Consider the following 12900-nt stretch of genomic DNA (forward strand, 5'->3'; position numbering starts at 1 on the left):
TGGGTACTTTCTCTAGCTTCTCCATTGGGAGCCCTGTGATACATCCAATAGCTGACTGTGAGCATCCACTCCTGTGTTTGCTAGGCCCCTGCATAGTCTTTTTCTCTCTTTCTGACACTGTCAATATAGTGTCACTATATTATTTGAACCTGCACTCTTTCCCAAGTCTCCTCAGCACTAGGATAACGGATACACCAACAACTTAGATAAACTGTACTTTTGTTACCGTTGTTGTGACAGGGTCTCACTATGTAGCCCTCAATAGCCTTGAACTCACAGAGATCCACCAGGCTCTGCCTCCCAAGTGCTGAGATAAAAGGTGTGCAACAGCTGGGCAGTGGTGGCGCACGCTTTAATCCCAGCACTTGGGAGGCAGAGGCAGGCGGATTTCTGAGTTCGAGGCCAGCCTGATCTACAGAGTGAGTTCCAGGACAGCCAGGGCTACAGAGAGAAACCCTGTCTCGAAAAACCAAAGAGAGAGAGAAAGGTGTGCATCACCGGCTTGACTGAAGTGTACATTGTATATTGTGATACTATCATTGTCGTTATTGATATACATCAATTACAACTTAGTAATCAGTAACCAAAATAATAATATGGAAGCTTTCTAGTTCTCTAATCTGAACATACTTTGTTTTTGTTTTTGAAATAGAGCTTTACTCTGTAGCCCAGGTGTGCCTAGAGCTAACAGCAATCCTTTGTCTCAGCTTCTCAAGTGCTGGGGTTACAGGTGTGAGCCACCATCATGTCTGACTCATCTGGAACTTTCAAATGTGTAGCATTTAAACTGCATTCAAATTACCTCTCCTTGGGCTGGAGAGATGGCTCAGGGGTTAAGAGCACTGACTGTTCTTCCAAAGGTCCTGAGTTCAAATCCCAGCAACCACGTGGTGGCTCACAACCATCCATAGTGAGATCTGATGCCCTCTGCTGGGGTGTCTGAAGACAGCTACACTGTACTTACATATAATAAATAAATTTTGGGAAAAAATAATTACCTCTCCTGTAATCTCATCAAAGGTAAACTATGTTAATTCCGACTTTATACTTTCTTAGCTAGAGCTAATTTTTCCTACATTTTATTAATGTCTTATATTATCTATCATCTACCACATTTTCTCCCTAACTGGGAGAAAACCAGGTGTGAGAGAAATCACATCTGGTACTAAAAACATAGTCAACTACCCAGGGCTAGTGAAGTCATGGATCTTGGAGGAGAACCTACAACCACCATTTTACTAAAAGAACATAATTCTGAACTACATTCTAAATATTTGTCCTTATCCCCATCAATATGTGCGGTCCTTGATCTTCATCAAGGAAACGTTTTCTAAGTTAGAGACCATTACAGACAACCACAACCAATCAAAATGCAGAGTTGTGGAGCCCGGATCCAACTGATACAAACACACTGATCCAGCACAACTCCTTAATCTAAGAAGTCATTGAGAAAAAAAGGAGTGAAAGGATGGTAAGAGCCAGAGGAACAGGGAGTTTGCTGTGAGATTTTATCTTCTAGAAACATCAACAGTTACATCCATGTAGTCTCATAACATGGCTGCCTAAACATTAATTGAACGTGGATGGGATGAAACCAATAGACATGTAAATGCAAAAAGGGAGACTCAAGAGGCCTCAACTGAGACTAAGAAGTACCACAACCAAAGAGTGCTGAGATTGGGAGAAAGAGTCTACCCCAGGGAAGATCAGCCCTGAAACATGAACATGAAGTAACATTTACAGACTGAGCAGGCTGCGCTTATCTATTTAGGAATACACAAACATATACATTCTCATATGTAACATCAAATCAAGAAAAAGAGGCCATGAACTTGAAAGAGAGCAAAGTACGGGAGGCACATGGAGGATTTGGAAAGAGAAAAGGAGAAAATGATGCCGTTAATAATAAGCTCAAAAAGTACCCAACCCAACCAACCAACCTACCCTACATATACTTTGACCTCAGACAGCCTGGGAACACACTGGAAGACAAGAAAATGTAGTAATTTTCTTACCAAATGTGCTTCCTTTCTCTACCCCTACCCCCTCATCAAATATACACTCCTTTTGTCCACAACTGTAACAGCATCACTGTCTACTCAGTTTCTAGGAATGAGAATCACTTGAGGCTCCTGGTCCCTCCTACAGGCCAATGTCCTGCATTTCACCAGCATTCCTCTTCTTCATTCCCAAGGTCATTCTTAGCCACATGGCAGACCAGCTCCCTATAGTCTTCATGGCAGATGTCTCTAGTTCATCATTACCTCTAATACCTTTCTTTTTTTTTTGGTTTTTCGAGACAGGGTTTCTCTGTGTAGCTCTGGCTGTCCTGACACTTACTCTGTAGACCAGGCTGGCCTCGAACTCAGAAATCCACCTGCCTCTGCCTCCCAAGTGCTGGGATTAAAGACGAGTGCCACCACTACACCTCTAGTACTTTTGACTACTGAATACCTCCAATGACAGAAGCAAGCCTTATGTCTAATTCCCTTCTCTCTTCCAGCCATACCAGGTCGGTTTGTTGGCCTCTGATTTCTGAAACTAATTTAGCTGTTGATTCTTAAAAGTCCAGCTCAATCTCACCTCTGTCAAACAGGCTGCTTATGTATCCCTGGCCTTCCTTCCTGCCCTTGCCGTCCTCACAGCCCCACGTGGACAAGCAGAGGCTCAAACTCCAGGCAAGCAGCCCCGGGCCCAGCTCACCCTGCGGTTTCGGTTGTGATCCATCGTCTTGAGATGCTTTTGGATGATTCCAAACTGCATGGGGATGAAAAGGTCACAGGCTGCACAGTGGGCCGCCTCTACCTTCTTCACAAAATGCTCCATAGCAATCTCTGTTGGGGGCAGAAGAAAGCAGTCATCACAGTCTCAGGTGCCAAAGACATCAGGCTAGTTCCTTAACTTTCCCTAACACTTCTACATGAGCCTGAGACTGGGTGAACAGCGGAACATCAAGCCACTACACCGAGAAGCAGAAAAGAGCAGGCTAGGGGCCTACCGGGTGGCAGCCATCCTGGTGGGATGGAACCTCCTCACCTTGGGTCAGATCTTGGTCTCTGTAGATTTGTTGGATCAGACCATCAAGGTCCTCCACAGTTTTTCGGAGCTCCTCTGTCTTCTTGGTCTTGTTGGTGACATATTCCTATCAAAGACACAGATGTTTGTGTCAGCTGCCTGGCGGTCCGGAGCTTAGAGAAAGCAGCAGCAATGAGCCACTCAGTAGCTTACCTGCAGGAAGTCAGCAGTCTGCTTCGGAAGCTTGGTGCCTACATATTTGAAGTGTTCCTTGTGGAACTTGCTGTCAAGGTGGCTACCCATCTCATCCTCATAGAAGGTCCGGTATTTGCAGAGAGAACACACAAACTGGATCCTGCCACAGGAGGGAAACGAGGCTGAGGCCACAAGGCTCCCAGGAAATGTCACTGCTACCCCAACCCACGTGCAGGCCTTGAAACAGGCCTCGCTCTGAAGTGCAGTCCCGGCTGAAGGGTAGGCTGGGGCTGGTAGGGTTGGGAGCAGAAGGGGATAGATAGTCTGTAGGCTGCAGTTACAGCAACGTAGGGGTTAGGGGAAGAACTCTTCCTTCCCACAGGCAGGAGGCTGAGACCTGAAGCAGCTACTACTGCAACAGGCAAAGAGTCGCTGGAAGGTTGTCGGAAGGCCTCTCTACCAAGGCTAGGCAGGAGCTTGTGCATTTGGCCCAGCTGGGGACCGGAAGGAAGGATGCCCTGGCGAGAGCCAGGAGGGCCTGAGGTGCAGAGTGGAGTACGCAGTCCCGAGGCAGTGCCTGAAAAGGTGCTGCATCTTCCTTCTCAGGTCTGGGGGACTCAATGGCCCAGCCCATCCTCTGCTCAGAATGCCTGGGGGGTGGTGTCAGGAGGGATGGGAGGCGGCAGGCCTGGGCACCTGCTGCCTCATCTTCCTCTTCCAAGAAGAGACCAGTCTGAGCTGGAAGGAGGGCGCCCGCCTGGCCTGCCAGAGGGCAGCCTGGAATCACTGGGCGAGGTGCTCTCTGTCTAGGCCTCGTGTCCACAGCAGAAGCCTGGGGTCTAGGGCCTGGGCTGGAACAGGCCGCCGTGGCAAGGGGCGGAGGAGGCCAGCCGCCACCGAGGACTCGGGGCGGGTCCCTACCTCTGCCGGGACGTCCTTATCTGGGCCACGGGGTCAGCTTTGTCTGAAGAGCCCAGGGGCCGGGCGCCGGCGAGGCTGAGTGGAAGGTCCAGCAAGAGCAAGAGTCTGAGGCGGAGGAGGCAAGCGCCAGTGCGGGAGCCCTGAGGGCAGACAGACCCGACCAAGGGGCGTGAAGGGCTCAGCCACAGACAGGCCCGGCCTGAGAGGGCCGGTGGGCAGGGCCAACAGCAGACCCAGAGGCTGCCATAGCCCACAGGTGCTGTCATCTCTCCTGGGCACGGTGGCGGCCTCTTGGCAGCTAGCTGGGGTGGCACAGGCGCCTTGGACCTTGAGTCTCTGATGAGCTGGCCCCCTCCCTCAGGGGCATCGGGCCCCCTGCGCACCTCAGGGCTCGCGTGCTGAGTGACCTAGTGCTGGAGCTTCTGGGTAGTGGTGCTGAGCAGTGGCAGGTCTCAGGCCACAGATGGCAGCGGTCGCCAGGTGGCCACAGAGGGGCAGGGGATGAGTCAGGACTTGGGAGCTGGGCCTGGCGGGAAGCAGGGTCCATGCACAGCAGAGCAGGTGGTGGCTCCCAAGGGAGGTCAGAGGGCGGCGAGATGGCAGAGCTATGACCCTGCTCTCCTGGTGGCAGCCCCAGAGCAGGGCAGGTGCAGAGGCATAGGGATGGAAGGAAGACAGTTACCTTTCCACCATACGATCTCGCTGCCGCTTTTTCTGTTTGTCTTGGCTCTTCTTGCTTGCCTGCAACTTGCGCTTGGCCTGGCTGCTCTCATCCTGGGCGGTCAGGGCCCCTGTGGTAACAGAAAAGCAGAGTTACCAACAGGACTCTAACAGAATAGACCCTGTGGCTGAGTCACCCGCTATCCACTCCTGAGGGTCCATCTGAGAGCAGCTGTACACATAGACCCTCAGGCCATGAGCAGGGCTGGGTGCCCTGGGCTGAGCAGGAAGTAGATTTGGCTTAGGCACCGGGAGAGGGGGAACACGTGCTGACCCCTCTCTTTTCTGGAACACCGACACTCTCTGCAGAGTGGGTGCAGAGAAGCTGGAAGGCAAAGACAGGCTGTCTTGGTGGGAACACAAGCGTGTTCAGAGGGACTGGGTGGTGGATATAGGGAGGCCGTTCACATGGCCCTGCCCACCCCCCCACCGGGCACCGCGGCAACAGTGGGCTGAGGCTGGATTTACTGTTAGGTACCTGCTGGCGCTCATCACTCAGGTGGGGGGACACGGACTCCCAACAAGGGCTGGAGAGGCGCTAAGGGAGAGGACACGCAAACCAGAGCCGTAAAAACTGCACCAAGGGTCCCAGCTCGGACACCAGCCACTGAGGACTTGGAACTGTCTATTACTGAGGGACAGGGGGGGGGTGCCTGGGCTCCCCACACTTTTGCTTGCTGCCCCCACCTGAAGGCAAAACCAAAGTGCTAGACTGGAGGCTACACCATCCATAACCTCTGCCTAGGAAAAACGGAGGCAGGCTGGGAGGGCACAGAGTAAGAAGAGGCCCTGCTAACATATATCCAGTCCCATAAGGAAGGTCCCAGCCAGCCATCTTTCTGCTCCAACCCTGCCCTCAGCTGCTTTCCTCCCACTACAAGCACCTGGAAGAGCTTTCCCAGTACCTAGGTAACCCTGGAAGACTTACCTTTCTCCGAATCTTCTTTGCCTTCTCTCCCATCCTCTTTTCCCTCCTCGTCTTCTCCTTCCTAATATACAATTTTTAAAATTCAATTTTAAAAAGGGCACAGCTACTTATACTGGCTCTAAAGGGTTAAGGGAGCGTCAGACCTTTCCCACTCACTGCCTGCTGCACAGAGGCCTCTATCGCCCCATTTCTCCCAAGGAAACACACTGTTAGTGAAGTGGCCTGTACTTTTCCCTAGATACCCTGCCTCCTTGTGCTGTCCACTCACTAGCCATGCATACAGGTAAGACCACATTGCCTGTGACCCTTGTAGCAAGGCTGTGTGTCTTTAAGCCAGCTCTGACACTAGCAAGATTTTGCTGAAAGGACCCAAATATAGCTGTCTCTTGTGAGACGATGCCGGGGCCTAGCAAACACAGGAGTGGATGTTCACAGTCAGCTATTGGATGTATCACAGGGCTCCCAATGGAGAAGCTAGAGAAAGTACCCAAGGAGCTAAAGGGATCTGCAACCCTATTGTTGGAACAACATGATGTACTAACCAGAACCCCGGAGCTCTTGTCTCTAGCTGCATATGTATGGAAAGATGGCCTAGTCGGCCATCACTGGAAAGAGAGGCCCATTGGACTTGCAAACTTTATATGCCCCATTATAGGGGAATGCCAGGGCCAAAAGAATGGGAATGGGTGGGTAGGGAAGTGGGGGCCGCTATGGGGGACTTTTAGGATAGCATTGGAAATGTAATTGAGGAAAATATGTAATAAAAATATTAAAAATCAAAAAAAAAAAAAAAAAAAAGCCAGCTCTGGACTCCTAGGCCCCACCTTCAGAGAGCAAGAGCCTGAGGTCTCGGGTTACTTACTGCTCGGGAGCCTTTCTCCATAGCCTCAGCACTTTCAGTACCCTCTGCAGCTTCCCCCTCAGTGCCTTCATCTGCAAGGAGAGGACAATCAAGTTCAATCCAGGAGCCCCACGGGGACAGGGAGCAGGACACCACATTCCCCAACTTACCATTGTCTGAGTCACTGTTGTCTGAGCAGTCTGTTCTGGTAGCTTTGCTGTCTGGCTCATCAGGACTGCCACCCTGCTTTCTCTTCTTCTTTTTGGTCTGGAAGTGAAAGGAGGAGTGAACTCAGAGATGGTAGCGATATTCCAGCATGGATCAGGAGGGGTAGGTCAGCTTATTCACCCGGAAGTCGGCTGTGGTCCAGGTCTTCCAGGTCCGCCTCATCTGCTTCATGCCATTGCCAAATCCAAAGCCAAATCGGGAGCCACCAGAGAAGGCACCCCCACCACGCATGCCCTGGAACATGCCATACTCGGGTATGATGTTCTGGGAGAAGAGGGAGGGCAGCCGGGAGGCACCAGGCATGCACTGGCCCCGGGCCCCCATGGGGTCTTCCCACATGCGCCCATAGCCCGAGGCCATTGGCCGTCCACTCCGGGCATCCCGGGCCCAGCCCTGAGCCCTTGGACCAAATGTATCTCCTCCACGCATTCGAAACTGGTCACGGTAGGCATCATATTGGCCCTCATAGGCCATTTCCATCTCAGGGTCAAGCTCGCCATAGTCATAGCTTGACCGGTAGAGGTCTCGTTCACTCAGGATGGCCCTTGAGTCACAGGCCTCATAGGAGTCATATCTGTGGAGACACATGGCAAACCTCAGACAGAGCCCTTTGGAGTCCCTTGATTCCAGCTTGCCTAGCCTACTGCTCCCGCCCTATGCTCAGTCACTCCTAGTCTCACAAAAAACCTCAACACAATACCTAGGAAGGAGGCCAGACCACCTGGCTAAGACAGAGACATGTTTAGGCTTATTTCCCCCCATACTTCACAAGTACAGGGCCCTCTCTGTACTCCCTTCTCCAAGCCTCACTGGAAAGCACCAACAGATGCAAAAGAAATAGCACCTGCTGTTTGTTCACCCCAAGCATTGCTTCCAAAGCTCCATGCTAGAGCAAACTGCCCTGCAGCAGTGTGAGCAAAGTCTCTTGCTCTTCCCCAGAATCCCTGGGCTTTACCTGGTCTTCCCTCCTCACTGCCTGTTCTCCATCACCTATCAGTGGAAGCTATCCAGCTACTTTTAAGGTATGCTAGCAATTGTCTGCCGATGACAGCACTCATGGGTGATTTTCTGCAATAGGACAGACTTGAGGGTGAGGCTGAGCCCAACCAGCCCTATCATTTATTTACATTCAGGCAAAGGGTGCTCTGCTTTGCTTTAGTAGCCTATCTAAGCCAGGACAAAGGTCCCCAGAAGTATACATTTACAAGGCACCAGCAAGGGGCCATTAAGTACTCTTGTGCTTTTTTTTTTTAAAGGCACATTAGTGTATTGATTGCATGTATGTTTATGTGAAGTTGTCAGATCTTGCAGTTACAGACAGTTGTGAGCCACCATGTGGGTGCTGGGATTTGAACCCTGGTCCTCTAGAAGAGCTATCAGTGCTTTTAACTGCTAAGCCATCTCTCTAGCCCCAAGTACTCTTATCTAACTAACCACTTTGATGGAGATGACCTGGCTCCCAGTGGTTAGTCCCAGAGGATTATCCCACACTTTTCACTAAATGTAGTTTGCCCTGCCTTGGCACTGCAGGATCCTCCCTAGTCAGGAAGGAGGGAGACATTAGACACTACTCCTGAGAAGCCATTCTGTGGATACAGTCAAGACAGCACTACAGGGGTCTGCTCTTCCCTTGCACACAGGATGAGTTGGCCATCAGGGGTTAGCAAGGGGGATGACAGGTTTTAACAAAGGGAAGCACAATGACCTAATTAGGAGCACAGCATTGGGAAGCACAGAGCAAGGAGAGGGGAAGTAGATATCAAGAAACATTCAGGAAAGATTCTAGCAGACAGGACCCTAAGGCCCTCGGCAGCACCCCAACTCACCTCTCTCCACCACCTGAGCCGTACACACCTCCTTGTACCATGTCTGTCTCCAAGTGCGGCATCATATCTAAGCGCTGGTTAATTCTGGATAAAACGGAATCGGCACTGGCGCTACCCGAGGCACTAGGGTTTGCATTTGTGTCAGAGCTAGCCATTTCCCAAGAGTGTGAAGTGGCCATACCATACCCATAGTTGGTGGTGTTATCCTGGCCATAGCCATAGCCATAACCATAGTTCTCGTAGCCTGCAGTTAGGGAGACAGAGGGACAGAAATAGAGGGGGTGGGTAAAAGGGAGGAAGTAGCAGACAGAGACAAACACAGAAAAAGAAAAAAGGTGTTTTGGTCAAAAATAAGCTGGGGGAACTCTTAGCCCCTCGAGGCTGGGTAGGCCCTTCTCACTCTAAGGAGGACATCCTGTGCCAGCCCCAGAAACACCCATCTAAGTCCTGCTTGGCCACGCAGGCAACTAGGAAACATTACTGGTACAGTCCTGAGAGGAGGAATATGGCTAGATACTTGCCTCTATTTGTCCCAGAGTTCCAAGTTCCATATCCTACAAAAAGCAAAGAGGGCTATTATTATTTCTACAGTAACTTCTAGTACAGCATGAACTTAAGCTTACTACAGTTGAATTCAAAAGTACAGTTTTTCTCAGTACCTGACTCAACTTTCCAAGGTACTATACACTGGACTCTACACAAGCACCTGGCCACCCTCTCCCCAACTGTTACTCAGCTTTCTGAGACTCTGGGGGATTTAAATCTCTCGTAGATTTAAAGCCTCCTGTTTCTAACACGTCTAGCTAGTAAACTTGGCTCCTACACCCCTTCACCACAGAGATTGGACTTAAAAGTTGGCTTTCCCTCTCCCGGCTAGGCAATTGTAGGCTACAGTGTCTGCCCAGCACATGTAAGGCCCTGAGAAGCCTTATATAGAAACATACCAAAACACAGCTTTTATGTTTTAGCATGAGGTCTAGGGATAAAACTCTGAGATAGAGTTTTATCCTGTACTACAAAGTAACAGCTGACTGACTGACTGACTGAAGGAAATGAAGACCACACACTGCTATATAAGCAGTGCATGCGCACACTGAAACCATCACTCTGCTGTGGGACTCTGTCCTCTGTAGGGCCACTGCTGTCTTAGATCAGGTGTCACTACCCTCATGATATCCTGACAAGACTGAGTCTACCTGAATCCCCTTATGAAATGGGGGAACAGCACACAAGGCTCCCTCCTACCCAAGGACATAAGAATCGTGAATGGTTCAGGTGTGATTTGAGGATGATCTTTCTTCTGTGATTAGATACTCAGAAGATGTATATGCTCCTAGAAACAGTTCTCCCCCGTGCTCCTGTAAGTAAGCCCAATTCAACTAGAGCGGATTGGATTTTATGTTTTGGTGCCATACCTAGGGTCTAGATTAGACATCTGTTCCTAGTGCTCCAGGAAAACTCATGCAACATACTCTATCACCCAACTGGAGCAGAGAAACAGACACTCCAGAAACCATGCCTTAACAGAGAGGGCTGCAAAGCCCTTGATGCATCATCTAGGAGGACGATGAATTAGGGAAGGGCAATCAGCAACCCCCAGAATCAAGCATGGTGATGTACATCTGCAACTCTGGAACTTCAGAGGTGGAGGCAGAAGGACCTGTGCAATCAAGACAAGTATTGGCTACATAGTAAGACCACCCTGGGATACAGAGTGAGACCTTACTTTAAAAATCCCAGGGGTCAGAGGCAGGCAGAACTCTGTGAGCTCAAGGCCATTATGGTTCATACAGTAAGTTTCAGGCTAGAAGACTGTTACAGATTTTTGAGACTGTCTCAAAAACAGAGCAAACAACAAAACACTTTTTTGGGGGAAAAAAAAAGGTCTTTGAAAGAACCACCTGGATCATAAACTAAATATACTCTAGGTTTGATGATATGTAGTAAAAATTGATTCCTTTAGGAGAGTAAAGTCCAAAGTGCAAAAAGCACATGAGAATCGAGAGTCAATGGGAGTCCCCAGAGGGACAGGCAGAGCAGATGCCCACTCTGCTAGCACCTCCTAGTGTGACCCCAGTCACTTCCTAGTTCATGGTATCTCTGCTCTATTGACAGACAAACCATACTTATCCTTAGGCAGGAAACCAACCACAGTGAGGAGACAGCAGAATGAATGACAGAGAAACAGGGAAACTAAATAAACCGAATGGATACCATCTGCATTTGGACTGTATAAAACAAACCAGGGAGATGATGGAAATCACCTAAGACATTCTAGAAGACTGCTACATTTAATAAACTGTGGCATGAGAGTTCACAAAGCAAACAACCTCTCAGGATGGGAAAACCTAAACCATGTGTCTATGCAACAACTATCTCAGATAAAATGATCCCAGCATGCTGGGATGCTGCTTGCTGTTTCAAGAAGATGTGACAGAGAAAGGTCTTATAAAGGAACAGTGATATAGCAGCCATTTCCACAGGCCAGAAAGAAAGTCAACAGAGTCACAGGAAGAATCAAGAAGCTGTTCAGAAGGTTGGGTGCTAGCCTCACAAACAGTGGACACACACAGGACGGGAAGCAAGCACAAACGCACTAGGACTCTGCTGTGGGGCAGGCTCTACGTGTCATTCAGCCTTTTTGGTATCAAGGAGCTACCAGAACCAAGTAAGGAAGAACAAGTTCCCTTGGTGGGAGTGAGCCAGAGGACAACTTTATAGTTCAAGGATAGGCAAATGGCCTCCGATGATCAGACCGGATAACCACCATCTATTAAGCATAGGCCTGTAATCCCATTTACTTGGAAGATCACAAGTTCAAGACCTTCCTGGGCTACAGGAGTCCCTTTGGACAAGCATTCACTATATGCTACTTGCTATACCTGGAATGACTGAGACTCTCTCATGGACTCTCAGGAAATAGGAATGGGGGCTGTCCCTTCAGCAGAAAGCTACACCTAAGAATGTGTGTCCACGAGACCTGCCTCATCAGAAGAGGCATCTCTACTGGCTGTCCACAGAGGAAATGAGTTCATGGTTGGCAAAGGAAAATTTACTTTGTTTTTCTCCCCCTCCCCTCTTGTAGCTCTGGCTACCCTGCTTTGTAGACTAGGCTGACTTCAAACCTCACAAAGAACTTCCTGCCTCTCCTTCATGAGTGCTGATTAAAGGCCTGTGCTACTATACCTGGCTAACAGTGAACATTTTGAAAGAAATAAAAGTTGAGTATGGGCCTTTACTCCTGTAATACCAGCACTGAGGAAGGAAAGTCAAGAGGACTGGCGACAGTTCTAGGTCATCCAAGGATACATAGCAAGAACCTGTCTTAAAAAGAGAGGGAGATAACCACAGTAAGGAACATCCACAGACCAAGTGAACATATTCTAATAGTTCAATATTAGAATTACAATCAGGGCTGGAGAGATGGCTCAGCAATTAAGAGCACTATGGTGGCCCTTGACTATCTATAATGGACCTTCAGGCATGCAGGTATACATGCAGATAGAACACTCATATATTAAATCAATCTATCTATCTATCTATCTATCTATCTATCTATCTATCTATCTATCTATCTATCTATCTTTTTGGGCTGGAGAGATAGCAGTTAAGAGCACTGAATGCTTTTCTTGAAGTTCTGAGTTCAATTCCCAGCAACCACATGGTGGCTCACAACCATCTGTAATGGGATCCGATGCCCTCTTCTGGTGTGTCTGAAGACAGCTAAAGAGTACTCATATAAATAAAAAATAAGTCAATCTTTACAAAAAGAAAGAAAGAATGAATTATAATCTACATGCTGGGTGAGATACCAGGTTGTGATAGTAAATGTTGGTTGTTATCTGGATGTGACATCTGGAATCAACTAAAACTTCTCGACTGAGTCACCTGAGGTCAGAACCCATCCTAAGTCTGAGCCCCATCTCGTGCTGTCATCCCACGTGAAAGGTCACGGAAGACGGAAGCTTTTGCTTTTTGCCTGCTTGTCCTCACTTGTGCTGGCAAGCTCATCTATTTTATGGCTGAGGCACCCCTTCTCTGGTCTGAGAACCTTCTTCATGACTGCAATGCAGACTGAAGACAGCCTGAAGCAGTTCTCTAGGAACCCTTCAGGACTCAGCATCAGATCAGGGCAGCTGAGACACCCAGGCTGTGGACACTACCAGATTCTTCGCCCATCAGTCAGGAGACAGGCACTATTGGACTACTTGGACCACAGTGTAGAA

General features: G+C 49.2%; 1 protein-coding gene across 3 annotated transcripts in view; it reads right to left on the reverse strand.

The window, feature by feature from the left end:
* Positions 1-12900, reverse strand: part of Akap8l (A-kinase anchoring protein 8 like) — a 32860-nt gene that overhangs the window by 10073 nt on the left and 9887 nt on the right. The window contains exons 3-13 of one of the 3 annotated variants that reach the window (XM_021186101.2): positions 9196-9228; positions 8861-8918; positions 8675-8758; positions 6969-7422; positions 6791-6887; positions 6642-6712; positions 5780-5840; positions 4814-4922; positions 3229-3370; positions 3037-3142; positions 2704-2834 (exon numbers count right to left, since the gene is read on the reverse strand). In XM_021186101.2, coding sequence (XP_021041760.1) covers positions 2704-2834; positions 3037-3142; positions 3229-3370; positions 4814-4922; positions 5780-5840; positions 6642-6712; positions 6791-6887; positions 6969-7422; positions 8675-8758; positions 8861-8918; positions 9196-9228 — 1346 coding nt within the window. Of the gene's footprint in view, positions 1-2703; positions 2835-3036; positions 3143-3228; positions 3371-4813; positions 4923-5779; positions 5841-6641; positions 6713-6790; positions 6888-6968; positions 7423-8674; positions 8919-9195; positions 9229-12900 lie in introns of all 3 variants that reach the window. The other 2 variants (XM_029470954.1, XM_021186100.2) reach the window with 2 other exon arrangements.

This window comes from Mus caroli, chromosome 17 (assembly GCF_900094665.2).
Source record: "Mus caroli chromosome 17, CAROLI_EIJ_v1.1, whole genome shotgun sequence".
In the NCBI taxonomy this organism is placed as follows: domain Eukaryota; kingdom Metazoa; phylum Chordata; class Mammalia; order Rodentia; family Muridae; genus Mus; species Mus caroli.